Source organism: Astatotilapia calliptera, chromosome 2 (assembly GCF_964374335.1).
Source record: "Astatotilapia calliptera chromosome 2, fAstCal68.1, whole genome shotgun sequence".
Taxonomy (NCBI): Eukaryota; Metazoa; Chordata; class Actinopteri; order Cichliformes; family Cichlidae; genus Astatotilapia; species Astatotilapia calliptera.
The window spans coordinates 5505403-5531538 of NC_137423.1; the positions used below are offsets into that span (position 1 = coordinate 5505403).

The window sequence follows — 26136 nt, forward strand, 5'->3', positions numbered from 1 at the left end:
CTGCCTCTATGCTCCCTTCACTGCCTTTTTGTTTTACCTTATTTATAACCGACTCTTGTCTCTCTCTTCTTTTTTTTAGGTTTATCTGTAAATGCCATTCCACATATCCCTCCTTCTCTCTGCCAAGTGTTTGAAATGAGAAATACAGCGAATCTGAATTCAAGAAGTAAAACAGAATTAAAGCCCACCAGGTGAGTTAAGCAAATTAATCTTAAATTCATATAAAAAGTCACACACGCATTTTCCATAATCCTGCTCTTACACCAGTGGAATGTATGAAATGTGTTCCGTAGCTTCGCTTGATAGAGTGCTGTTGTCTTAATCAGGAATACAAAGCAGTTGTGTAAGTCCCTCTACAAGAGAACATCTGTCAGATGGAAATGTAATCATAAGCTTCACAATGATACTGTTTATTGCAGCGCTCTGAGTTGGACTGCGTCACACGTAGTGATTACTTGCATGAAAGTTGAATGTTTTACACTATGTCAATAATCACTAATTCTGACAGTCGGTGCACTCTTTATCTTGCTGAGATGTAATCAAGCTATAATTGTTCTGTTACAATTATACATGATAATCACTGCTGCTAAAGACGACTGTAAAGGGGAAGGTTATTCATATATTTACAAGGATGATGACATGCAGAAAGAAAACAACAAAACATGCACTAAGACAATACACCTACCTGTGTCTAAAGTCTTTATTTCTATGATAGGATGCAAAGGAAGCAGAAAAAGAGGAAAAAGACAATGAAACTGGTATATCTTGAAGGGATAGTTTGATTTTCAAGTTTTTACTCAATTATTCTTTCTTTTTTTGTTACTTAATCATAGGAATGAATCAGGCTTGACTATTTTATTGCTAATTAAAAGCAAGATTTGCACTAAAACAAGCTTAAAAATAGCATTTTTCTTCACACAGTCTATTAAAGGAAGAAAGACAAACAAACAGGAGTGCAAAGTAGTCTCATTGAAGTCAACAAAGCCACTAGAGAAAGTCAGTGACAGTTTGGCAGAAAGTAGATGCAGAGAGGAAAGCGTGCACTCTTGCGATCATCCTCCATTACCACTGGATTTCTCAATTTTAACCTCACATATTGAAATATTGATTCTGTCCCTTTGCTGAACACTGAAGGCAGAATCTCAACACAGATGTTGCACTTTACTTAAAAAGGTTGAGGGAATAACTTTTGTACTGTTACCAAGGAAACTTGCATGACACGTAGCGGAAACTCAACCCACTTTGGTTTTTGAATGTTTGAGAGAGAACAGCAAATTCTAAATAAGCGAACTCAGCCGCTTCTGTTTCTCCAAGCTATGAATGATACCACACATTAGGCAAAGAAACATGGACTTTCACCTGCTGCACTGGTTTATGCGGTTTATGTATTGCAACTGCCATCTATTGTGAACAGAGACATTGCTTTTCCTTATGTCAGACTAAATTTAATAAGGCTAACACAAGTCTTCAGTGTAGTGTTTTATGCTCCTCTTCCCGTAAACAGAGTAAAATAGTTGCTTAGAGTCATAAACCATTTCTTAAAGTATTATTTATCTAGTGACGGGCTACTGAGCATGCATGCTTGTTTACTGCATTACACGTTTTCCCCATCTATATTATTTTATACTTTCCAACACAACAGCTATGCTGTCTTAAACTATACCTGTGCAGGTATATTGACTCATTTCTGGTGGCTTTTTTTTCTTTTTTCGCCCAAACCACTTGCTCATTTTAGATTTTAAAGAATCATTCACCCTTGTAACCCTAATATTAACTCCCAAATCAGTGCATGAACACCACCTGCCAACAGTGTGGTGACCTTGGTCCTCTTAAGGCAGTTTTCATATGTTTGTCATGTATGTGTCTCATGGAGGGTGACGGTCCAATGTACATTTAATCAACATCTGCTACTCTGAAATAGGCCAACTGGCCGAATCAGAGTCATTGCTGTGAAAAGCCAACTTGGCATGAGGGCGTAAATCATCCCAATTACACGCTGAAGACAGGATGTCTTTCCTAATTATGGAGATGGATTGGTAAAAGATTTCAAATTTCTACGGCCAGGGGAAAGATTTGTGTGACTGAAAATCTGTCCACCATGCCCTTTCAGTCTCCCTCTCCACGCCGAACAAATGTGGGATTCATATTCTCGTTCACACTTTTGGGGTCGGGTACAGTATGTGGCTTCTTCTTATAAAAATGTGGACGATGCATATGCAGTTTTTTATTTATCCGTTTGCGTAAATGAAGATTCAAGTTTAGTTATGTTTAATAAATTCAAGGGTTAACAGTTAAATCTTGAAATTAATATGTTGTTGCATAATACATGACATACTTTGTAAACTGTCTAGCGCATTACAAAACCCATACAAATGAGCCTCACCTCAGCTCCATGATACTTGTGACATTGCCAGATGGGTAGATACGGCGGATGTAGTTGAAATCTCCCACATACAGGCTTCCATCAATACCCCATGCCAGAGCCACCGGTGCCAAGAGCTTGTTGCCTTGGGCCTGCCCATTACAGCTGGGGCACGAGATGCTTCGACGCCGTCCATTCCCCATAACAGTGGAAATCACAGGGGGCTGGAGAGAGATAAACTGGTTCTCCCCACTCCCTTTGTAAAGTATGCCTGAAGGGGAAAAAAAGAACAAAAAAACCCAACAACACTAATTTACAGGATTGAAAATTTAGCCAGACAAATCCAGATAAAACAGAAATATAAAGTAGTTCAAATCTGCTAAAACAATGTATTTAAAGGAACTGTTCACCATTCTAGGTAACATGCTTGGTGTTAACTACAGAGCTGGAACTAAGAGGCAATTAGCTTGACATAAAGACTCACACTTACTTTAAATTAACTTTTAATATTATGTCTAATTAATAAAGAGAAAGAACAGTGGTGGCACTGTGTGTTTTTGTTACTTCAGCTTGCAGCATCTTTGCTAAGCTCACTAGACCTAACAAACACCGCACATTTCATAACGGTATAAACATAAAGAGAATGTGCAAAGATAATTTTCAAATTCATGATCTAAAGTACTCTGCATAAGCCATCAGAAAATTATGTTTCAGAACAAACTGCTGTTTATTTTTAAATGAGAGGTAACAAATTATAGTCCAAATGACTGGTTTATTTTATACTGCATAAAACTCAGGCAATCTGATTTAAATAGTTCAGGGAGTCAAGGCAGCACACGGGGAACTAGCCTTAATCATTGTTTTAACTGATATAACCTAATACTTCAATGCTGGGAAATGCTCTACAGCTGTTTTAGTGGGTTCCTTGAAACTCTCCGCAAAGCTGAAGTATACATTATGTAAAATAATTTTCTTTTAACTTAACAGGGATCCTGCTCTCCTCTAGTCACAAAGAGGCGGTAGACATAAATACAGTGCAGTGCACCACCCCCTAATAATAGTGCATTTCACTAAGGACTCACCGTATTTGGTGAGTCACTAAAGATTAATATTTTAACAAGAGGCAGCTATAACTGGCTTTTTAAAGGGTGCTGATATAGTGGGACTCTCTTCAAAGGGGAAAAAAACATCAAAGGGAAGAAGTGCATGCTGGAAGCACTTAATTATTCACATCCAGCAACTTGTGTGAATTCACACTGCCTCTGTCCTAATTAGTGGATCTATGACACCTCTGAATGGTCGCATGATGTCGTTCTCCCACAGCGCTGTACCATAAGCCATCGTAACCCTGGATGTATGGGAAATCAAGTATGCAGCCACGCTGCTTGTCCCTTCTCTGATTAGTTCCTTTCATTGATTTAATTGATTGAAGGACAAATTCAAATGAAGGCACGGTCTGGCGAGACTCTGACAGGACGATCTGACCAATCTGTCTTTTGTATCCGAAAGCATTATACATGAGCCTCTAACAAAGACAAATAGGTCCGTGGGAAGGCTTTACGTGTGACGCCATCAAACGACCTTGGGACTTTAATTGAACTGTGATCCATGCGTCTGCTCACTGAATAAAGCACACAGTGTGATGAAAACACTCAGTGAACTGAAAGGTTTTGGCTGCACCCCGAATCAGAGCCACAAATAACAAATAAACTATGTAATCTGACTAGAATTTTAATGTCTGTTTGTGTAATAACTTCCTAACATTCCCAGAAAAGACAAAGACATTTTTAATATCTAAGATGTACCGCAGTGTGTAGGACGTAGATCAGCTGCAGCGGTACAGCTATTGAGCCAAAAATAAATAAATAAGTAAAGAAAAAGAAGAATGCTAAGGTCGTTTTGGCACGCCACTGTGGTCCTCTCTTATTTACACTTCCATCACACATTACTGTATACATAACTCTTACCATAAGCTATAAGTCAGTGTAATGGAATGGATTAAATATACTTATCAATCATCCGCTACCCCCCAAACTATCACTTCACATACCATCGTATATCCTTTTGCTATGATTTTCTCACATACACAATGTCTGCCTCTAACTTAAGAGCAGATTAAGGTGCAGCTTTCCTCCCTCAAGGGCACTTGGTCATGACACATTACTGCTGATGATTGTTGCAAGGATCAAGCTTGTGAAGTCTCAGCTGGAGAGCTGCACTGATGGGAATTTGGCTTCTGACTGTCTACTGCCCCAGGCCGAATAAGGGGACTCCTACAGTGTCCAGACTAAAATGGCTTTAGAGTTCATAAGCATATGTCCATAAATATTTCATGCTTTTACTCTACTGTGCTCTGAGTTTGGAAGAAATACTGTAAATAAAAACTTTCTTAGAAATAAGTTCCCGCTCCTGAGACAAGGAGAGTATACAGTTTCTGCAGCAAGAAAACTTTGCTGAAGTGTAAAGACGAAAAGCGCTCCCTCGACAGATTTTGCAGAGGAGACTCAAAATATAAGTATGGCAGCAGAACGGCTCAGCCGTTAGGATTGTGTCTGCTCACTGATTAGTAAACGAATATGTGGAGGCGTGTTTCAAATTCTGGATAGAAGCTGGTGAAAGAGAAATCACTGTTTCACTTGGCAAAATGGGACAAAAAAAAAAAGCTTTTTTAATTTTTTTTTATAAAGTCTGAGAGTCTGTTATCTCTCTTGCTCCAAGATCACTCCAACACTCTTCCATCCAACAAGCAAATAACCATAATGTAATGTAACCGCATGTCACGCAGCATTTACCACATTACTAAACAGTCAGACACAGTTAGACTCCAGGATTAACACAGAATTTCCCAAATAATAGCAGAAACAGAGAAAACAATCAAAACTATGAATGTGTATAATGATAAATTATAGTGAATGAAAAGTGGAGAAACCATGAAGGCTATGTTCTCTTACAGAAAATAAAGTGGAAAAATAAGCAGAAGAAGAAGAGGAGTTATTACAGGAATATTTGAGCAAGGACCAGAATGTCATCTTTACAAACTTTGCCTTCTGCCCGTATATAGAAATTATAATTCTTCTCTACACACAATACTGTTCCACCTACAAACTGAATTGATTCTTTCTTTGGACTCATTATAGAAGGTAATAATTTGTTTGATAAAAGGCTCATTTGAGGCATGTAGTGGTAAAAAAAAATTCTTTAATGTCAACATCACAGCTTTCGAGATGATTAATGGTACAAATGTGAGGCCAAGCCTCTGTACCTGAAAGAAAAAAGAAAAGGAAAAAAAAGAAAAAAAATTGGAGCGCCCTTAGCAATGTCACCTTGGTGACACATAGAGAGTACAGAGATTCGTAGGGGAAGCGAGGGAGTGCGTCTTAATTGCACCCTGTCCTTTTCTACTCTCCTTTGCACAGTGTCATTCTCAGAGATAGCACCGAGGCTCCCACTGATCCTGATTGAGGCTAAAAGTGGGCAGGAAACATCTCGGTGCTTCAAATGCAGCATGTGCGTGAGCTGTACAGTAAGTATACTCAGAGATACTGAATTGCTGAACCCTGGCTGTGTCCAATAAGAATCAGCTATGTTACCCTAGATAGAGACAAACTGCAGATTGAGAGGAAGGGCTATCCACTTGTAACGAAGAAAGGAGGGGCAGGAGGACATGACTAAAGCACAGACACCAGCAATTTGCCTTATCTAGTTTGACAGGCACTGGAGTGGAGGCAGAGACGGAGAGGGCTTTTTGCTTGGGTCTTTTGACACAAACGATGTGATAAAAAGTGCTCAGATGTTAGAAGTAGTGCAAAAATGAAGCAAGAGTCACAACAAAGACCGATAGCAAATGTCTGGAGCTAAACCGCTGTGCGGCTGCAGAGGACCACCGCTTGCTAGCATGTTGGGTGAGGACATTAGTCAAGGTTTACAGCATTAAAGAATCAATACTGGAGCAGCAATGAAGGCAAACAGTGATATTTGGATTCATCTTCATGCTGACCGAGGATATCGAACTGCATTCCTTGCCCAAAAACCCACATGAGCTATAAATCTCAAATGTCAAAAAGTAGCTGAATGCGAGACTGAATAATTCAGTTTGTACTGAGAAAATTTAAGGGAATTCAAGGCAGAACTAGGTGCCGACTCACTACCTCTGTAAAAACAATTAATGTGAGCGCAAACATAGATATGTTTACAGATTGGCTTTTGACACTTTGATGTGAACCCTGCATAAACTAGCATGCCAAAGTCGCTAACAAAAACAATTCACAGGCTTACCAAGCACACCGTCTTTGGGGTGAGCTAATAGGATTGGAGCATGAAACCCTTTCGGCAAATTGATTGCTCCTGTCAGACAGGAATCAATGAGACAAAACAACACGAGTTTGCTATTTTTGAATCTTTTAAATTTAGTCAGTTTAAATATTTTCAGGGCGCCGTTGTAAAAGGACAAGTGAAAAGTGTGAAAAAGCCTCGGGGAGGCTGCAGCATTTACTGCATAAGAAAACACTCAACACCATCTGGTTCTTGTTTTATTTCTGTCATCACTGTTTCCATGTACAAAAACAAGCCCGCACATGATGATTTTTCATGCACAGTAACGTTTGATTTTCTGATAAATCCAGACACACGGTACAGCTCAATCTAATAAAGGATGCCGCATACATTAGCATATCACACATGCTGCACTTATCTGTTATCACAAATGCATCTCACAACAACTCCAACTGTGATGCTGCCACTCTGAAGGCTTTGGAGATGGGTGTGCTATAGTTTGAGACAGGTGGGATGAAACGCATTGCACCAGCAGCAGTCGAGCTAGAAGCATATTTCAGTGTTCTTTTGCACACTTCACAAACTTCAGGTTCCGGGTGGCTTGACAGATTGGGTTTCTATGTCTGTTCTTTTAATGTTCAACAAAGAAGCAGGACAAAGTACCATCAAGGATTGAACAAAGAAACTGCTTCTCTGACATGTTTTCCACAAACATTTCTGACAAAACACACATTCGCAATCTCTGACTTCTGAGTCGCCTGTTATATATATATGAAGAACACATGGATGATATTACTGTGCAAACCCACTGAGTAGCTGTGGGATGAATAGTTCTGTACCTGCCAGTTGTGGAGGCAGAAACGAGTTCACAAACATTTCACCTTACAGAAAGCCCTCCTCTGGTAGCCAAAATATCTGGTCACAAAAATAATCTGAGTGGTTCACTTAAAAGTTTGATGGATCTGGATAAAACGGCACAAGAAAGAACCAGATTTATACTTTAGTGCTGGGTGGTTGCAGAGGCTTTGTAAGGGGGCTCCAAAACTCATGTGAACCTCCTTACACAACACATCAAAGCTGTGGCGATACAGAGACCTTAAGAAATGTAACTGTTCAGCACATGCTGCATTTTTACATTTTCAAATTTAGCATTAAAATCACAGACACTCATAAAAACAACTGTTTCTTTTAATTCCCAAACAGCCACACAGATCTTTTAACTGTGTGCTGTTAAATCTATGATCATAATTTATAGGTTCAGCCTCACTATAGAGCTACTCAGAGTGTCTTATACACATTTTTTATCATATTGACAAATTCATATTATTTTAAAATAGAGGTCGTGGCTCTTAGGATCCAAGCCTTTGAAGAATATTGAATGTAAAGCTTTGCATGTGATGGACGATAATACATTTTCATTGTAAAAACACTCAGTCTAATGCACATGATCTAAAGCATCAGTGACAGCCATTACTGACATTCTTTCAACATGATGGAACTCTATGATATATCTGAAAACCAACAAGTGGCCTGAAAAAAGCTAAAAAAAGGGCTAAAAGTTTTTCTACGCTGTTATTAATTTTCGTTCTGCTCAAACAAAGCTCTGTAAAGAACAATTCATCATAAAAGTTCAATACTTACACCTGCTAGTGCAGAGTCTGACCTCTGAGTGGGCGATGTTTGTAGAGTGGTACCCATCACTAGCACAGTACGTGCTTACTGATGTTTTGAAGGGATTAATACTGATTAGTTTCACCCACCTAGCTGATGAGCATATATAATAAAAAAAACAACCCTGTTCTGCACCAAAAGAATGTACATTTTACTGCAAAAGTGCAATTCATTTCCTCAAAGCAATTCTGTTTAGTTTAGGTAAAAGAAAGTGATAAAACCTTTACCAAATCTGTAACTTCCTTTCTGAGATGCACTTGTTGCTCGTGGCAAAACAAAGGAATCTTATATGAGTTTGTGCTCTGTTAACTATAAAGATCCATTTTTCAAGGGATTTTAAAAATGCTTCATTTTACTTCCAAATGAGCCAAGATCAGCTTTCTATGCCAAAAAAACCAAACAAAAATATAAAACCTATTCGAATGAAAACAAAATATGTATTCACCAACTCCACTCTGACAGTGTGAGACTACGGACTGACCTCGACTATTTTCGAGATGAAAAGGACACAAATTGTGTTGGACAACTGGAACAACGGTTGTGAGCCGAAGTGGGTTTAATGTCAAAACAGCAGTCTGGCAAACTGACAATGCACTCACTAGCCCGAGGCCCTGAGGCACACTTCCTATAATTGCAGTCATATTACTGCCTCCACAGTAGTAACATACTGAAACCCCTTAATAGTGTGCTGGCTGAAATCTCCAGATTATAGAGTGTGACCTCCTGGTACTGTAACCCAGCAGTGACTTTGCTGTAGGTATATTTGATAGTTTCATTATGTATGTTTCCCCTTTCTCATAACTGTGCAGCAGCTCGACAAAGACAAACTCATGTCCATTTATTGTACTTGCCGATTAAAGAGAATCTGATTGATGACAGAGCAAGAAATTAATTAAGTTTATTGAATTAATGCGAGAATTAAACATGACGCCTGTTCATCAAAAGTGTAAGCCTTCGTGAGCGCCAAAAGGCCGTCTTCTTCCTAAAATAGCTGAGTGGTGTAGAATCGTTGCAAGCCTTGCACCCTGGTGGCTTACTCGCTGATTTATTCAGTCATTACTGTGAATGATCGGCCCTTCAAAACTCTCCTCTATTATCTGCAGATGGGATGACGAACCATCTTTCATTTTGATTCAAGTATTTATTGCGGTGATTCGGGGTAAAGACCACCTGCCTGTAACCCAAAGAGGCTACCTATCTCTGCAGACACACATGCATATTGTATACATGTTTATTTCTTACCATTCTGAATGTCCAATATGTGGTGTTTGTCTAACATCCACCCGCCCATGTTGGAGGCATCCAGTTCATAGCCTTGTAACACCGCTGTCCTCTTTTCCCAGAGCACCACATCAAGACAGGACTCGTATTCATATCCCACTGACACTGAAAGTAATGACAGCAGACGCCTGTGGTGAGCAAGGTTACAACCTCCTTATAAGATACTTATAGCAGCAATGAGGCTTGTAGCTTATAAGACATTCAGTACATGTCGTCGCCATTTCTTGTATTTCCTGGTTCTGCCTTCTCTTTGGCTGTTTAATTTTCTCCAGCTGGGATGAGTTTAGAAGGCCCATGGGGTTTCTGTGTCTTGCCTGCACTGTTTGGAGTTTATGTATTCTCCTCTCATTTGTCTGTTTTATCTTGTGTAAATGCAAATAAACCACAATTCCAAATAATCAAAATATAAGGTGGCAAGAAATATTGAAATGATCAAAGTTCAGATGGAGCACATTTTAGGAAAAATCACAAATGCTGCAAAATTCTCTGAACTCTCAGTTCATGTTGAGCTTTGAAAATTTTATCAGTAAACTGCGATGATGCAAGTGCTACTAGATGTAAGTCTGTACCCCACCAGTATATAAATAAGTATGTTCAGTTAACCAGTTATAATATAAAATAATCAAAATATTCTGCATGAAAAGATTCTGTCACTTTATTTTTTCATCAGTATTTCTGACTATTGACCCTTGGCTGTTTTTCCCCCTTTTTTTCCAGGCCTCTGCCTCAGAGGCAATATTTCAGTAAGTGCACAGCTGCTGAAATATCATACATGCAAAACAAAGAAGTCAGCAAAAGAGCAATGGCCTTCAAAAATGCAGCACAGGGGGATTTCAGGATTTCACACCACCTGCTAAATCTTTATTGCACATGATAACAAAAGCAGTCCCCAGCTAAATAACCCTCAATTTAAAAAAAGTAAAATCAATCTTTAAAAGTTCAACTAAGGTTCACTGCCTGAAGGTAGCACAAGTATCTGGCGGTGAACTTATGCTTACACAACATCTTCAGTAGGCAGCTTCACAGCAGGAACTCACCCACAGCCTCCGCCAGGCCAAAGACCTTCTGATTGTAGGCGTCTGTTTTATCCCAGATGAAAGTGTAAGAAAGGTCGGGGAAGGCAGGAAAAGACTTCTGGAACTGACGGCCCATGATGGCCACCATCAGGTGGACTTTCATCAGGCCAAAGGGGAGACGGTCCTGGGTCAGGAGCACCTTGAGGATGGGCTTGTAGCCAGCTGCCCTGGAGCTCAGGTAGACCAGGTTGAGGTCACTGCCTGGTATGGCCACTTGCTCATGAAGGACCTAAGATTTAATTAGCAGTCAGACCAGTGCCAAAGCCACAGCATGGAGTAGACTTAAGTAACAGAGTTAATAGGAGCAACAAACGTATGTATTTAATGACAATAAGTTCAAATGCAGGATAACATACATACAATTTATTATCCAGGTCACATTAAAACGAATTTCATCTCAGAAAAACCTTGTTTGTTGCTAGAAATACATACATTTTATTCTAAGCAGTCAAACATTATGAACTTTTTAGGAAGCCAAACTATTTAAAGAAGAGTTTTTACTTATGCCAGCCACAAACTGCAATCTTCTAAATGCAAATTGAGCTCCACAGGCAGTAAATGAATTCTTCATTATTAAAAGTCTCAGGGAAAAAAAAATATTTGAACATCTCAACTAATAATTGACAGAAGTCATTCTTATTTTTTTCGTTTTCGTCCTGGTTGCCTCACATACCGACACTATACTTATGTTGAAGCATGTCCAATGATTTTGATTTCATCCCTCTGATGTAACACAGACAGAATTTGTTCCAAACAGTAAAAACAGCAAAAGCTGCAAAGTCAACTTCTAAATTTAGGGATTTACAACATAGATTTGGGCCAAATGGAAACAAACCAAATCCTGAGGCATGTAACCTCCATGCAATGTACCCTTAGAATTTATCAGTGTTGCTATGAGACAATTTATGGCTTAGTGGAGATGCCTCGGTTCAATCAAAGCCCAAAGGCATCGTGTAAGGCAAATCTGTTTTAAAAAAAGAGTTTAAAAAACGCAGTTTAAAAAAGAGAAGAAAGCCATGGTGAAAGGAAGATAACAGCATTATTGTTACTCTGTGCTTGTGTATTTTCAGCATTGCTGTCTGTAATACTGGACTCAAACACAGGTCATTCAAAACAATGCGTCATACCAATAAATCTAGGACTGACCACCATCCAATGCCCCTCTATGACATGGATCTCACCTGGGTTTCTGGGATGATAGGACTGTCCTCTGGGGAGGTCTTGTAAAGAGTGGAAAGGGGTGTGGCCAGGATGATGGGGTTGGGCCTGACTAGGCCCGTCAGGTAACAGCTGGGGATGTCGTTCTCTTCCCGCTTCATCACCACCGTGTCCATCACATGAAAGACGTTCCAGGGCAGCCACACTGTTCGGTGCAATGTGGGGAAGGGAGCTCGTTCGTAGCTCAGCGTCAGTGATGCTCCACCGTTGGCCAAGAGGTCAAACCTTCGAATGTTGGAAGGAAATAGAAGCGTACGAATTTTAATGCTTAAATAGAAACAGCAACTGAATAACCTGCACTTATTATGTAAAAATACTGAAATCATCTTCTGCAGTAAAATCTTTAGAGGTTTCTTTTACATCTTTGAACTTAATTTTCATTATTTTGACTCTCATTTCCATTCGTTACAATAGAACTATATACTATACATGTTTCTTAGCTGTCAAAAAGACAACCATTAAACATGATACGTTGAAAACAAGTCAAATACTTCATCATAACATCCAAACACCTTTATTTTTTATGTAAAGCCAAAAGAATATTTGCAATAATCAGTTATTTTACCAAAGGAATCGAGACTAAGTAACTGACCTTTCATTAGCAGCATTAGCACATTTCCAGATTTAATCACCACCATCGCCTTGGATTTGTTTTTTATTAATGACTAATGATGGCGAAAACTTAGACTGATATAATTTTGAAATGTCTCCTCAAGTTCAAAGTAGCAAAGTAAATATTTATGTTAAGGCTGATAATCCCTTTTTCAAAGGCAGTTTTCCCTATCAAAGTGATCCCTCTGTTCAGTCTCCATATAATATTATTATTCACTGAATCTAATTTATGACTTCTGTTCACTCAGCGTGGTGTTAGAAGACACTTTATGGTTGAATTTGGTTCAGAGTTCTGGGAGTTTTCACTGGTGAACTGGTTTAATTAGTACAACATTACTCAGGGAAAAGTTACTGGTTTGGAAATGAAGGGCGAGTCTTTGAAGTGCTGCTCTATATATTCAGCGTGCTCCACTACCCAGGGGGTAAAGCATCTGCGTAGTGACATTGTATGTATCCACATCCACAAAGGCACACACACACACACACACGGAGATTTGAATACTCGCACATCTCATGTACGCACCCGGACCCGTGCACACGCACACGCAGCGACAACCAAGCTGTGCAGCTGACCTAAAACAGCTTCCTTCTCAAGCTCTTTCCACTTTGGGCAGTGGGGAGCTCACAGCTGCAAGAGGCCGGGCTTTGATGCTGCCCCCCCCCCCCCTTCTTAACACACTGAGCGGATCTGTTGGCTAACCAAGTGTGATTATCCCCGACCATTTATCACGCTCCTTGTCAGAAGAGTTACAGGGCGGAATATCTGAAGAAATCAGCTAATCCTCGGCTATCTGGGGACCCAAGGATTGTGATTCATAACAACAGCTGTACAATTCTCTGCCACTCAATAAGCCTTTTATTCCACATTGGCAGCACATAAATATGGTTTCTATCTGTTGAATTCGAACGAAGGCTCGGTTCATAATCTCTGACGACCATGTGCGAAATGAAGCTCCTACCTGAGCTGAACGCTCGCTGTAAAATGTGTGACATACGTTTGTCTTGTATGTATTTGCACTCCCATTATTAATAGCCAGTCTGTGGTAATAGCACGAGAAGGTCAGGCAGTAATCCCATGTTTTACTACACTGCGGGCAGATTGATTCTACCCTTGCTGATTCAATGCATTTTAAACAGCCTGGTTCAAAATGGCCTCCACCACTGTGACATTTGCATGAGGAATTGTTCTAGGGCACAATGTGCTGCTGTTTCGATTTGTTTTGAGCACATTTTGGATAACTGCCAGGACAATTCCTCCTCTGCTGGACAGCCTTTTTTTCTTGGATTTTTCCACACGAGTCTGGGGACAGCAGGACATGCTACAAATATATTTTCGCCAGGGCAAAGGTTAAAACCCAAGACTGAGCTGGCTGGGTGTCTGCTTGTACACTTGTTGATCGTTGTGTAAAGATGACTGTGTTTTCCGTTGTATGCCCCTAATGATGCACGTGAGCAGGGGAAACTAACTTACATGCCATCTTGCCGTGTGATAGTATAGCCGTACTCTGAGTAGTGCAGAAAAGACACGTTGACTCCAATCAGCGGTGTCCCATCTCCCGTTAGGACCTGACCCCGGATGACTGATGCCAGGCTGTGAGGGCAAACAAACACAGAAAGAGCTGAGTAAACAAACAATGCCAGCCGGTGTCAACAAGCATCCACCGCATCAGCACTGCTCACAACTGTCATCCCCTTGCCCGAGGCATGAGCTAAGAGGTATGACTTACTGATTGTTAAGAACACACACACGTCAGTGGTCGTTACTCATGAAAACGGCACCTAACAGAGCCACTCTCTGTGTCTGTTTACTGCTTTTAAGGACCCATAAATCAGTCGGTTGAGGGCTTCTTGTTAAGATTTTGCAGCGTCTTGCACTCGTATTGCAGCATTTATATTCCACAAGAATGCAAATATAGATTTTTTTCATGCATTTAATGCGCAATATAAAAATAGGTGCTGTTATGACAAGACACAACTGAACACACTACGTATAGCTGTAAGGGCATTTCAATTTGTGAGGCCATTGCAGAAAACTGTGGGAATAAAGTGTAAACACACAGCATCTTCTCTAGCCAACAACATTCACAGTTAAATTATCAGTCTCCTCAGTAAAGTCAACTCGGTAAATGAAGTGTACAATACACCCAGCAGTGAGGCTATCAAATGAGATTCACGAGTGAAATATTCACAGTATTGTTATCTGACCTTGCTGAATTTGGAATTTCCCCTAAATTGTATTTGAAGAGGGTGTGATCCAAGTGTGATTATTCCAGCAAGTGCTGTTGCTTCTGAAAAAGAGCCTTTTGTCAGTGTCATACTGAAGTCTTGCGTTCGCTAGCGTGATAAATGTCTGTAGTAATACTTGTGATGAAAGATAATATATCAACAAGAATTGTGTTGGAATGAGCTCTTCAGCTCAGTTACAGACATCCTCTTGATGTGAGAAGTTGCAAAGCCAGGCAAGTGACGTGTCAAAAGGCACTTTATAGGAATTCAGAACAACAAAATTCAATGCTCGAGGCAAACTGTCACAAATGGAAAAAAATGAAGGGTTTTGAAAAAGAAAAGCAGTTCTACAACACAACAGAATCGCCACAGCGATTTTTTATAAGGTGAAGCCATAAGTACTCTAGATGTGAAAGGAAAAATGCAGTTGGAATACAGAACACATACAGTGTTAGGCAGTGACGAGTCAAAAGCGGAGGCTTTTGCTCATTTAAAGTCTGTGGGCAACAATGTGTGTATACGTTTGGTTCAAAAAGAAGAAAAGAGAATTTTTGAACACACTATGTCTATGTTTCCAACACAACAATGTGTTGGAAACATAAATCTGTCACCAGATGTTCACATATGGTGGCAGATTTATAATTTATGTAGTTCACCCTCTACCGCTGGTCAAACTGTAATGTTACTGGAGCAAATGGCAGCGGCAGTGGTGGTTATAGTGTTGGGTGGGGATGGGGGGTTAAATGCTTCACTTTAGGGTACCTCTGTGGTAGTTAGTCTGGCATGGGGGAGCATTACTCATTTAGTTTCCCCAACTCAGATTTTCCCTGCTGGTAAATGGATTTGCTTCTGGTCAATAGGTTCAGCACCTCTAGCAGTTCATTCCCTGTTTTCCCCTAAAAAAAAGGCATTTTCTTGCGCATTTCTGCTTTGTAAATCACAAACACGGAATATTCATACATAATTTAAAGCATCAGATATCCTCATCCTCTGCCATTATTCATCACGACTGCTGGGCCTGCAGGTAGAACTTGTCAAACACTAATCTTTATTTTTATATTCTTAAGTGCGAAGCGATTTGTTAAGGTAGTCCTCTGTTTGAAGGTACAGTTAAAGGGAAAGACAAAACTATATTTCTCCATCAACATTTAGCTGTTCCAATTTCTCAGCCGTGGAGCAGAATTTTAAAAGCGTTCCCTCTGCATTTTTCACCGGTGGGCAAAAAATGTTCTATTTTGCCACTTTATCTCCGGGTCATTACGTATATGAGAGTGAGAGCGTGTGTGCGAGAGAGAGCGAGAAAGAAAGATGATCAACAGCTTTAGCCTCTCATTTCCCTCTCGCTTCATGTCTGGTACAACCATCTCCCATCGTTTATTTACTGGCTCAAAGAACAAGGCCACTTAAGAGCCACAGCGAAGGTTCCCTCTTCCTTCCCTGTGACTCTATTAATCTTTTGAGAGGCAGACGGATGATACAAGAACTGAACCACCAAACAAACGCAAAGTCGCACCACCTGCTGAAACCCCAGAAATGAATCATATAATTCATGCATTCTTATCTGTCATTGTGCCAGACTGGCGGTAGAAAAACAACGTCTCAAAACCCAGCGGGAGACTTGTGTGGGGACATGTGATATGGCTGGGGAACTATTGTGCAGGGGAGAGGGTTGGGGGGATGGGGGGGGGCACTACACCACAACACATGTTTTATTCTCTGTGCTATACGAGGGACAACTTTACTGCTGAGTTCTGAAACCTGACCACACACTGAAATCGGCTGCCTTTCTCTGGGCTAACACAATGGCTTCTTAAAAATAGAAGGACATGAATGACCTCTAGCTGTGTCTCATTTCTCTACCTTTAAACATCAGATACTCTACGGCTTGGCATAACAGTCACTACCGTCGCTGAAAGTCTTCTCTTCTGGCATTGTTCCAGTGCTTCAGAGACTCTCATAATGTATACTCTGCAAAGGCAGTGGATAAATTATTCACGCTATAACCTCAAATGAATTAAAAAACAAAAAGGGGTCTCCAAACAAACCCTGTCACTACTAAATTCTACTTCATTATATGACTCTTTCAAAATGTACTTCATGTATGCAGTATTTGCCATGTAGCGATAAGATTTAAAAAAAGGTAATTAATTTTGTAAAATTTAGGACTACGCATGTTTGCAGAGCTCCTAAAACACTGTTTTTGACTATAAAACTAACTTCTATGAGGAGATAAAAAGGCAAATGAATATTTTGAGCAAGAGAGCTAATGCCACTGCCAGACATGAAATCGACATTAAGCTGAAGACAATGAGGATGAGGATTACTGAGAACCCGGCTGTGGGGAATTGCCTCATTCTATATTTTCAGTAAAGCATGCTATTTACATAAGGATTACTTTAAACTATTGGCGGAAATATTCCCAAAGCCTTCTGCACACAGTTTGGCAATCATTTTCCTCTCCATCAGTCACAAAACAAACTCTTCTTGTGATTCTGAACAGATGTGGGAATGCACCGAAGTTTACATGAAAAATATAACAGTCTCTTCAGTTTGCACAGAGATATTGTACAGTACTTTAATCATGAGGTAAGGTCTTGTTGCTCTTTACATCAAACTTTTCAGTCATACAAAAACCACTAAAAATCAAATTCATGCAACGAGCTCAAGAAAAAGACGTAGGCATAGTGCAAGGTGTCACAATGAATAAAAGGAGTCCTGAGAAACACAAAAAGTTTCAGCTTTTATGCCCATCAGTGTCAAAATGTCTCAGAAGCACAATAAATCTGTGTGGGTAGAATGTGGGGTAAATATATCTAGTGGTGCATGTCAAAGAGTCGAAATCCAAAAGACTAAACTTATTGAGGAATGTGAGGAAAAAAAAAAAATAATAATAAAACAAAAGAATAGTTTTTGAGCAGCTTTGCGAGGTTACACTAAACATTTCTGTGTGCAGTTTTTGTTTCTGTGCGTCCAGAGACCTGAGCAGTGTTTGGTTAATTGGTGATTACCCAATTAACACACTGATTGTCTGTCCAGGGAGTACCATGCCTCTCACCGTATGACAGATGGGCTAGGCTCTAGCCCCGCCCCCATGACCATGAAGTGGATAAGCAGAGGAGAATGTAGAAAACGGGTATAACTGTGATGCTGTTTTTCAGGGTCAAAGTGATGTCCATTTTACATTCTCCAGGTTAAAATGACTGCCTGCACAGAATTTCATGACAGTGTATCATAGTTGGTAGCAGTGAGCAGCCAAACAACTGACAAATCTGCCTTTCACCGTGGCTAATAATTACAGGAAACTTTCTGCAATCCTGTACCTTCTTATAAAACAGAAATGTCACCTTTATGAGTTATGAGCTAAAGAAGTGACTCATTGTCATCAAAGTGGTCATCATGTACAACATTGCAACAACAGGATTTTTCTAATTTTTTCAGTCAGTAATAACTTGACAAAATTATCCGTGTTTGATGTTTTTTGATGGAAGAACAGATTTAAATGAGAAAGCGTTCTATCAGGTCTCTGTTATACAAACTGTGTGTGACGGGCAGCTCACTGATGCAAAAATTAAATTATGCTGTACTTTCCTTTTTCAATTTGGAAAATCACATGGTCCTGTTATCTGGGTTTAAGCAGTCTAATCCTTATGTTTTTATAGTCATAAGGGCTGATTTTAACAGGGAGCAAGCTTATTCCTGAACCACTTAATCCCAACTTGTAGAATAAATAAATAAAACCGTGTGGCAACCAAGCGACTGTAAACAGGCTTGTCACTTTGACTGCAAAGACAAAGATGTGAGATCCTACGACATTTTCGAGGGGCTGCACAGGTGTGCCTCTCTACCGGTAATGAGACAGCAAACAGCTAACTGGATCCAAATAATTAAAAAGCTGTCAGTAACTCATTAAGCTGCTTACCTGCTGTTGAAAGGGTTATCCCTGGGTATCACGTGACTGCCACTGGGGCCGATCAAAAAACTGACGCGTTCATAAAAGCTCTTAGAAGAAGACTGGGCGACTGAACTCTGGCTCTGGCTTGCGATGGCAGCTGGGTCAGGTGAGCCACGACAGTAGGTCTGACCCTGGCAGGCAATCTGAGTGCAGCAGTCTGGATCCATGCAGTCGATGAGCCCGTCTGGAAAACAGGAGGGGCGATCAAGACAGGGAGGAAAAGCTCGGTTGACCTGGATATGTTTGGGTTTGACGAAGGAAAACATAAGCATCTCTATTACTGTGTTCACCTCTGATACACAAAGATGACTTCTTACATGAACTTAAGTTCATTAAAGCACCGACAGAGATCCTGCACTGACACAGAGTGTGAAGTGTCTGTCGCCACACGCGAACCTCAAAAGTTCTGGGGTGTTGATTAGGCCAAGGAGAAGTTCATTAGAAATCCAGCTTGCAGAGTTTTAATATATAGTGCCAACAAGTCTTTATAATTGATCTACTGTATATTTTAAAGCATGCTGTTTAACAATCTGCTCTGCCTCTACATTAGCATATTCTTTCCAGTGATGTTTTATGTATGATTGATTTGTTTTGTTTGTTTGCAATGTCACCGAGGAGCCACATCAAAGCCAGTTTTCTGTCTGGTGCAATAAGAGATACGCACCAGTTTTTTTTTCCAAGGCTAAAAAGACAATTTGTATGAAGCTTTTACTTCTTCCTACCTCCCTCGTTATCCTTGCCATCTGAACAGAGCGTTTCGGTCGCTACATCGCATCCCAGCCCTCTCCATCCTGACTGGCAGATGCAGTGCCAGACGTTTTGATCCAGGACGCACCTCCCATTGTTGTTGCACAGCCCGGGGCAGCCGTCTGTCAACACATCACGTATATGTCAAACAGCCAAACGCATCAGGACGAGGAAATTAGGATGAGAAGGCGAGGAAGGGGTGAGAAGACAAGAGCGAAAGGGGCTTTTAGAGTGGACGGAGGAGAAGGAGGGACAAAAATGATTAAAAAAAAGAAGAAAAAAGACAGTAATAAGTGAACGTACGGTACAATACACCTCCAACAGGACTGGGGATGGGGGGCAGGGGAGGTGGGGAGTTGTGAGGCGTTACGGTCGTTTCACATGAGTTTTACTATAATGTGCAACCACAGCGTAAAGGGAAATGCATGGGATAAAAGGACAACAAACCATCTCAGTTGTTTACTTACTGTTGAAAAGCCAGTGGGAGATGCTGCGAATGCTTGTTGAGTCAAATGCTCACAGCAGTGATTTTGTGTTTAAATCAAAGTCTGGATGGCTCTTTTTGAAGTAGCATCTTTTAAGGTTACATGGATCCTCACACTGTGATTTTTAAATGAACTGCAGTCTCTTAATGTCAATTCCCCAACAATTTTCTTGTTTATATGTGAATCAGAATTTCAAGGATCTTGCTCTTCTTCTTCTTTTATTTTAGTTAAAAGTTGCACAAATCCCATTTAAGAAGCTCGAAACACTGTCTTGGAAGTTCATTGCTTTTTCTTTTTTTTTTGCCTGAATATAATTAAAGCAGGAGTAGTACATTGCAGATGTTTGAAGCACTCATGTGAAGTAACAGCAACATCAAAGGGAAGAGGAAGTGTATGTAAATAGCAGGGAGAAGAGTGAGAAGAGGAGGGAGGGTCTAGAGTCTCCACATTTACAGAAAACAGTGCACTTGCTGCCAGATCGCATTCCTTTTAGTGGAGGGTGAAGACAGGGAGCCCAAACATGACTAAACCACACCAGTTCAGGGCGTTTAATCTGGCAGACACAGGGAATTAAGACAGGGAGGAGAAGGGACCGTGGAGTCTGGTGTGAGACTGGTAAGGACGGACAGGAAATGAGGGGACATATCGAGGGGAGCAGGATCACAGCAGAAACATTATGATCGACTTGGACATAAAACAGGTGTATATACGCCGTGCTAGGAAAGACAAAGAGCAGGGAGGGATTGTTCGTGACAATCTCCCTTGGGGGGGTAGTGGTTCAATTTACCTTTATATCCTATCTTGACTGCTCCTATTACACAACCGAGGAAAGGGAAACATTTGGAAAAGAAAATTACTTATCGCTGTGGTGGCAGAGAGCTAAGACTGACAAACACATTTACTTATTGTAACTTACAGGGAGTACAAAAAGTGGAAACCGTGGTTGGCATAAAGCTGATGTACCTGCCAACTTGGTTTAAATATTTGGAAAAGAAGCTTTGCAGGTAGTTTTCCCGAAGATTATTGCTGTCCTCCCCACGTGTTAGCTGCTGCTCTAATTTCAATCTCTCTCCTCTGAATGTATCACAGTGGTTATGGTGATTGAGCCGAATAGCTAATATTAAGCATGAGTGACAGGATGTTATTGATATTACTGAAAGAGAGGGAAGCAGTGAGCTCACCCATTGCTAACACAGTTCACATTTTTAAGCAAAATAAAGGTGTTCAGCTGGCTCAGAAAAAAATGTCTAGAGTGAAGTGTATCATTTTCAAGTGTAAAGTGTTTTTTTTTTGTTTTGTTACCTGATACTCTTGAATCCAGGGCTAATACATGTAAGCCAAGACGGAGTTGCAAAGAGACAGACAGGCAGGCACACAAACATAAAATAGAAAAGAGAATGGACATAAGAAAAAGTTAGTTAAAGATATGTAAATAGGGGGGAAAACTGACAAGTAGGACATTTATGTAAGAGAAGAAGAAGAAAGAGAAGCAGCATATTTAGAGGGATGGATCCACAGTTTTGCTACATCAAGAGGAAACATCTAGCATTTAAAAAGTGAGTGTAGATGTTAATTAAAGCACTAAGTGATTAATCAGAATTATAGATGCCGATAATGATTTGTATTCTGTCTACAGGAAGCAACATAAAAGAATTCGGCAATATGTTCCCAGTGAAATATTCACTTTAAAACTCTCCAGCTGATTTACTTTGCCATAGAAAGATGGTCTAAAATAACGGCGAGCGCACTGTTTCTCTTTATATCTGTGTGTTATAACACTCTTTGTTGTCAGAGTGTATGAGCCAGTTTCATCTGGGTCTGCTTCAAAACATTTTACTGTCTGCTTGTCAGGAGTATAGGCTCGGCCTCATTCCAATATGAATGCATCATGAAGCAGAATACTATACTTTTTTTCCCCCATCATCTCTCCTTCAGCGATTTTAACAACAGCGTGCCAACGAACCAGCAGCACACAAAGACAAATCAAAAACACCTTAGCGGAAAACTGCAGTACTGAGAAAGCAGCGACAATGGGTTAAGCCTTGCATATGAAACAGGATCTAGATCCATGTGACAATACAATGGCCAAGGAAGTCCTCTATTCAGACTCTGACCATGTAATGTGATTAAAAGACGCTTTGTGCAAATGGCAGTTATTCAGGGTTTGAAAGACAAAATAGGCTCCCAGTCGTCCAAGAAAAGGTAACGCACTGCCTATTCATTGACCCTGCATCCAAAGCAAGGAGTTACTTTCCTGCTGGGAACCTTAAACAGAAGGAAGGAAAGAAAGCGAAAATGGATGATGCACAGTCGGCGCTTAGGAGGGAAAGATTAATAAGATCAGGAATGTGACCCCTCCAACAACTCCCTCACTGCAATCTCGTCTCCCCTTGGAGATGGATATGCGCTGTGGACAGCGGGATTGCTGATGAGAGAACTTGTAAATACATAATTAGGGTTCAAGAGTTTGGAGTGCTAGATCTTTGTTTCAGAGAGAATGTGTCGGCATTGAGAGGTTGGAAATTACACTTGGGGGAATGCTGCTTGAAGCGGCGGGTCAAGGTTTAACTACAGGACCTTTGACAAAGGGTAAGGTGTGAAGGAAGCTTGAGTTAAAGGTCAATAGGAAGTGACATCTCAGAACTCATTATCCTCATTAATGCCAGGTGAAGCACTGCCATTTCAGGAAAATGATATTCCAAAGAGGCCTACCCGTGGCTTTTTGGCTCCCTAAATACCTGCCCTTGACTCACTAAAAGAGGCATCACTTCAGCAGGCGAAAGGTTGAATATCTAAACCGATGCTCTAAATTACAAAGTTAATTGTAATACGGCGTCGCAAGAAGATTTTTTTTCTTCTCTCTAAAGAGACGAGATAACATCTGTGCGTAAGATCCCGGCGCTTCTTTTTTTAAACTTGGAAAATGTTTCGTTACATCTTGATTTAAAAGCAAAACTGGCAACCTTGTAACAGAAATTCATTTTGTCAAGTTTCTCTCTGTTTCCAAGGTTTAATTCTAGTTTTAATCCACCTCCAGTACATTTATACTCACCACAATATTTGACAGCAGGTAAAAGACAAATAGATTTGTTGAACAGAAGCTGGTGGCCAAAAGGATCAGCAGCCAACAAATTTTTTTTTAAAATAAATAATAAAATTCATCAAATTAATAACAATGAACGGAATGAATACATTGAAAAATGGTGCTATTATGTTCAGTATAGTCACCGAAGCTAGTGGGGGTGGAAGCACTCAAAGCTTTTACTGAAAAAGCAGCAAGACCGTGTAAATAGAGTCACTCTGAAGGAAAATCTGACACTAAAATGCTCAGTAATTATTGTAAAAGTGTTTATACCATAAAATTTGGATTATTCTCCAGCACCTAAATATTTACACGAGAAGTGCTTTGTTATTGCATCTGGTTAGTTATTGAGACAAAAAGGTCTTATATAGTTTCAAAAATGCGACAGGTTTGATAAACTGATGTTAAAAATCCGTAATAAACATGTAGCAGAGTAAATCTTTTTGAGTTACCCTCCAACGCTGACTGTGTCTGACAGACATTTAGAAGAAATGTTATAAGACACAGAAATGTTTAGAAGATATATAAATATATAAATAAACATTAAAACAAAAGGAAGATAAGGATAAAGATCATGGATACAGTGTTTGGTTCAGTGATCTCTGAAAATTGGATTGCAAGACGCAGTTGTTTACCTCTAAGCTCTGTGAATATCATCAAAAACTACTCATCACTTGCCATGCTAAGGTAGTTGTATTGAAAAGGTAAGCAGCGACAGCAGTACCACAATCTGTGCCTGATGCTTGAAGCTGCGCTGAAAATACTGACATTCACACTCCAGAGCTGCCCTTTTAAATCTGCCCATAAATGAATTTCCTCTGCAGTTTGTGCCCTTCTGTCAAGGGTGTGTAGGTGTACGTTACTGTATGTGTCACCATGGCTCACCGATGGTGCAGTGTTCACCCGTCCAGCCCTGGTGGCAGTCACACTTGCCCTCTCGGCAGACTCCGTGGTCGATGCAGCGTGGGTGACAGTCCCTCTGCTCACATTCTGGTCCTGTCCAGCCTTCCTCGCAGTGACACACACCACTTATGCAGGAGCCGTGGGGGCCACAGTCCACCACACACACCTCTGTCGCAAAACAAAGAGCCATGGAGACATGTAGCTTCTGTTCCTTGAAAAGTCCTTTTTCCCCCTCCCTTCTAGACTCGTGTATTTTTGTATGCTGAATAGATGCATCTGCCAACGCAGAAAAAAAACGCTCTGATGTTTGCTAAGTGTGAGCTTCCTCAGTTAAAGTGGGCCAATAAGTTTAACTGTAAACAAGACATAAAAACCATGCAAGAAAAATCCCGACACTGCAAGGCAACTACTTCAATGTCTGACACTATTTCATCTAAAGAGTCAAAATTACTGCTATCTGTTAAAAGAATGTTTAAGACGCATCGTTATACACGGGAAATGTCAGGCCTTTGCTGCTTTCTTGTGCGATATGGATCTCAGTGGACTTGTTGTGGAAACAATTCTTTTTAAAAAGAGTGTAGACTGGAATGCACGACAGACATAAAAAAAAGAATAATTTGCATAGAAAAAATGTCCTTTTAAGTTTTATCCTGCTGCTACTTTACCAAAATGCAGACTGAGTGGTAAGAAAAAATAATATTTCTTCATCTACAATTTATCATATTAATCTTGACATATGACATGATCACTTTTATGGATCCAGGTGAAAATCCTATGTTTCCCATGTAGCCTTTAAACGACACTGCAATATGCACGGGGTGTACTGAAACTAGTTCAAATGCACACTGAAGAAATGAAAAATTAAAGGTTATAACATTCAAATATTCTGTATGTCCCATTGGAGCACTCGTGTTGGCCACACCTCCCACATTCCTTTCGCCTCTCAGCAAGGTGCAGACAAACAAAGAAACAAAGAAACAAAGAAAAAGCTCTGAAAACATAAGATTCAGCCATTTGTTTGCACCATTTTGAATCTCTGAGTTCGGTATTTGGGGAGTTGCCATGTTGTAGTCTGGAGCCAGACGAAAGGGTAGAGTGCCAAGTTATCAGCTAAGGCTAGCAGGGTGCATTCATACACTATATGGATGCATCTCACAGATAAGTACCTGCTAATTAGCACCAACATAAATAATAACATGCCATCTGTCGTAAGGGCGAGTGGAAGCAAGTGGATGGATGGATAAATAATGCTAGAAATTCACTGATTGACAAAAAAAACAAAGAAATACGAAGAGAAAAAAAACAGCGAGAGCTCTAGCACGATCTTAAATAACTGTCCACAAAAAACGTAAAATTTGTAACATAATTAAATTTAAAATGTGCTAAAAGGATCAAACACTACAAACATGGAGGATAGCTCCAGTTCAGTGACTCAAATTAGCAGTCTGTCAAACCACCACCTGTCTTTCAGAGAAGCCCCTCTCGCTTGTTAAGCAGTGCTGTATCAATCATGTTTCGTGGTCCAAGATCCTGCTGCATCCACAGAGGCTGCAGTCTTTTTAACGTGTCGTAATGCTGTTTTATTTAATAGAAAGAATCATTTTCTATGACTATGTGGATGCTTCAGAAAAAAATCAGGGCCGTTTCACACAAAAAGCGACATGCTGTGCGCCGACCGCTAGGTTGACCAAGTCGGAAATTATGGTTGCACTGGCTGCTGCGCTATGCCTGTAATATGGAATTTCTGTCTATTACAGAGCCTGCTCTGGTCATTCTGTGTTTCTATTGGTTGTGTGAATGTTTGACATACTGTACTGCTGTCAAAAGTCAACCATAGCAGGTGCTCTTCGACTATCCTGCGCTTCACCGTTGATATTAAGCTTTGGATCATGACTTTTTCCACAGTAATTCAAACAACACATCAATATATTCAAAACCATCCTCGTGTTGTGGATGTGATCTTAGACGTTCTATTAACGGTTTTTTGAGGTTTTTTCTCTGTTTTCAGCATTTTTCTTGCTTCATGTTTGGCTTTGCCCGTTTACCCTCAACAAAACCTTTTACTAAGGGAAAAAATTTATTATATATTATTTATCATTTGATTCTAAGTCAGGTAACCCACCTTTACTAACTCTTCAAATGTCGTTGTTATTTATTTTTGCATTTCTGTTTATGTCCATAATGATAGAAAAGCCATTTTTGTTGTTGTTTTTTCCCCGAAATACTTCAATCAGAAAATATTCTATCAT

At 40.1% G+C, this 26136-nt stretch overlaps 1 protein-coding gene across 6 annotated transcripts in view; it reads right to left on the bottom strand.

Annotated features, from left to right (window-relative positions):
* Positions 1 to 26136, bottom strand: part of LOC113030834 (teneurin-3) — a 132220-nt gene that overhangs the window by 17278 nt on the left and 88806 nt on the right. For 3 of the 6 annotated variants that reach the window (XM_026182631.2, XM_026182580.2, XM_080304604.1), the window contains 11 exons: positions 23870 to 24055; positions 21205 to 21225; positions 20690 to 20713; positions 19393 to 19539; positions 18638 to 18854; positions 13964 to 14083; positions 11844 to 12105; positions 10624 to 10891; positions 9548 to 9691; positions 2384 to 2633; positions 686 to 706 (listed from right to left, as the gene is read on the bottom strand). In XM_026182631.2, the coding sequence (XP_026038416.1) occupies positions 686 to 706; positions 2384 to 2633; positions 9548 to 9691; positions 10624 to 10891; positions 11844 to 12105; positions 13964 to 14083; positions 18638 to 18854; positions 19393 to 19539; positions 20690 to 20713; positions 21205 to 21225; positions 23870 to 24055 (1660 nt within the window). The remainder of the gene's footprint in view (positions 1 to 685; positions 707 to 2383; positions 2634 to 9547; positions 9692 to 10623; positions 10892 to 11843; positions 12106 to 13963; positions 14084 to 18637; positions 18855 to 19392; positions 19540 to 20689; positions 20714 to 21204; positions 21226 to 23869; positions 24056 to 26136) is intronic. The other 3 variants (XM_026182606.2, XM_026182613.2, XM_026182622.2) reach the window with 3 other exon arrangements.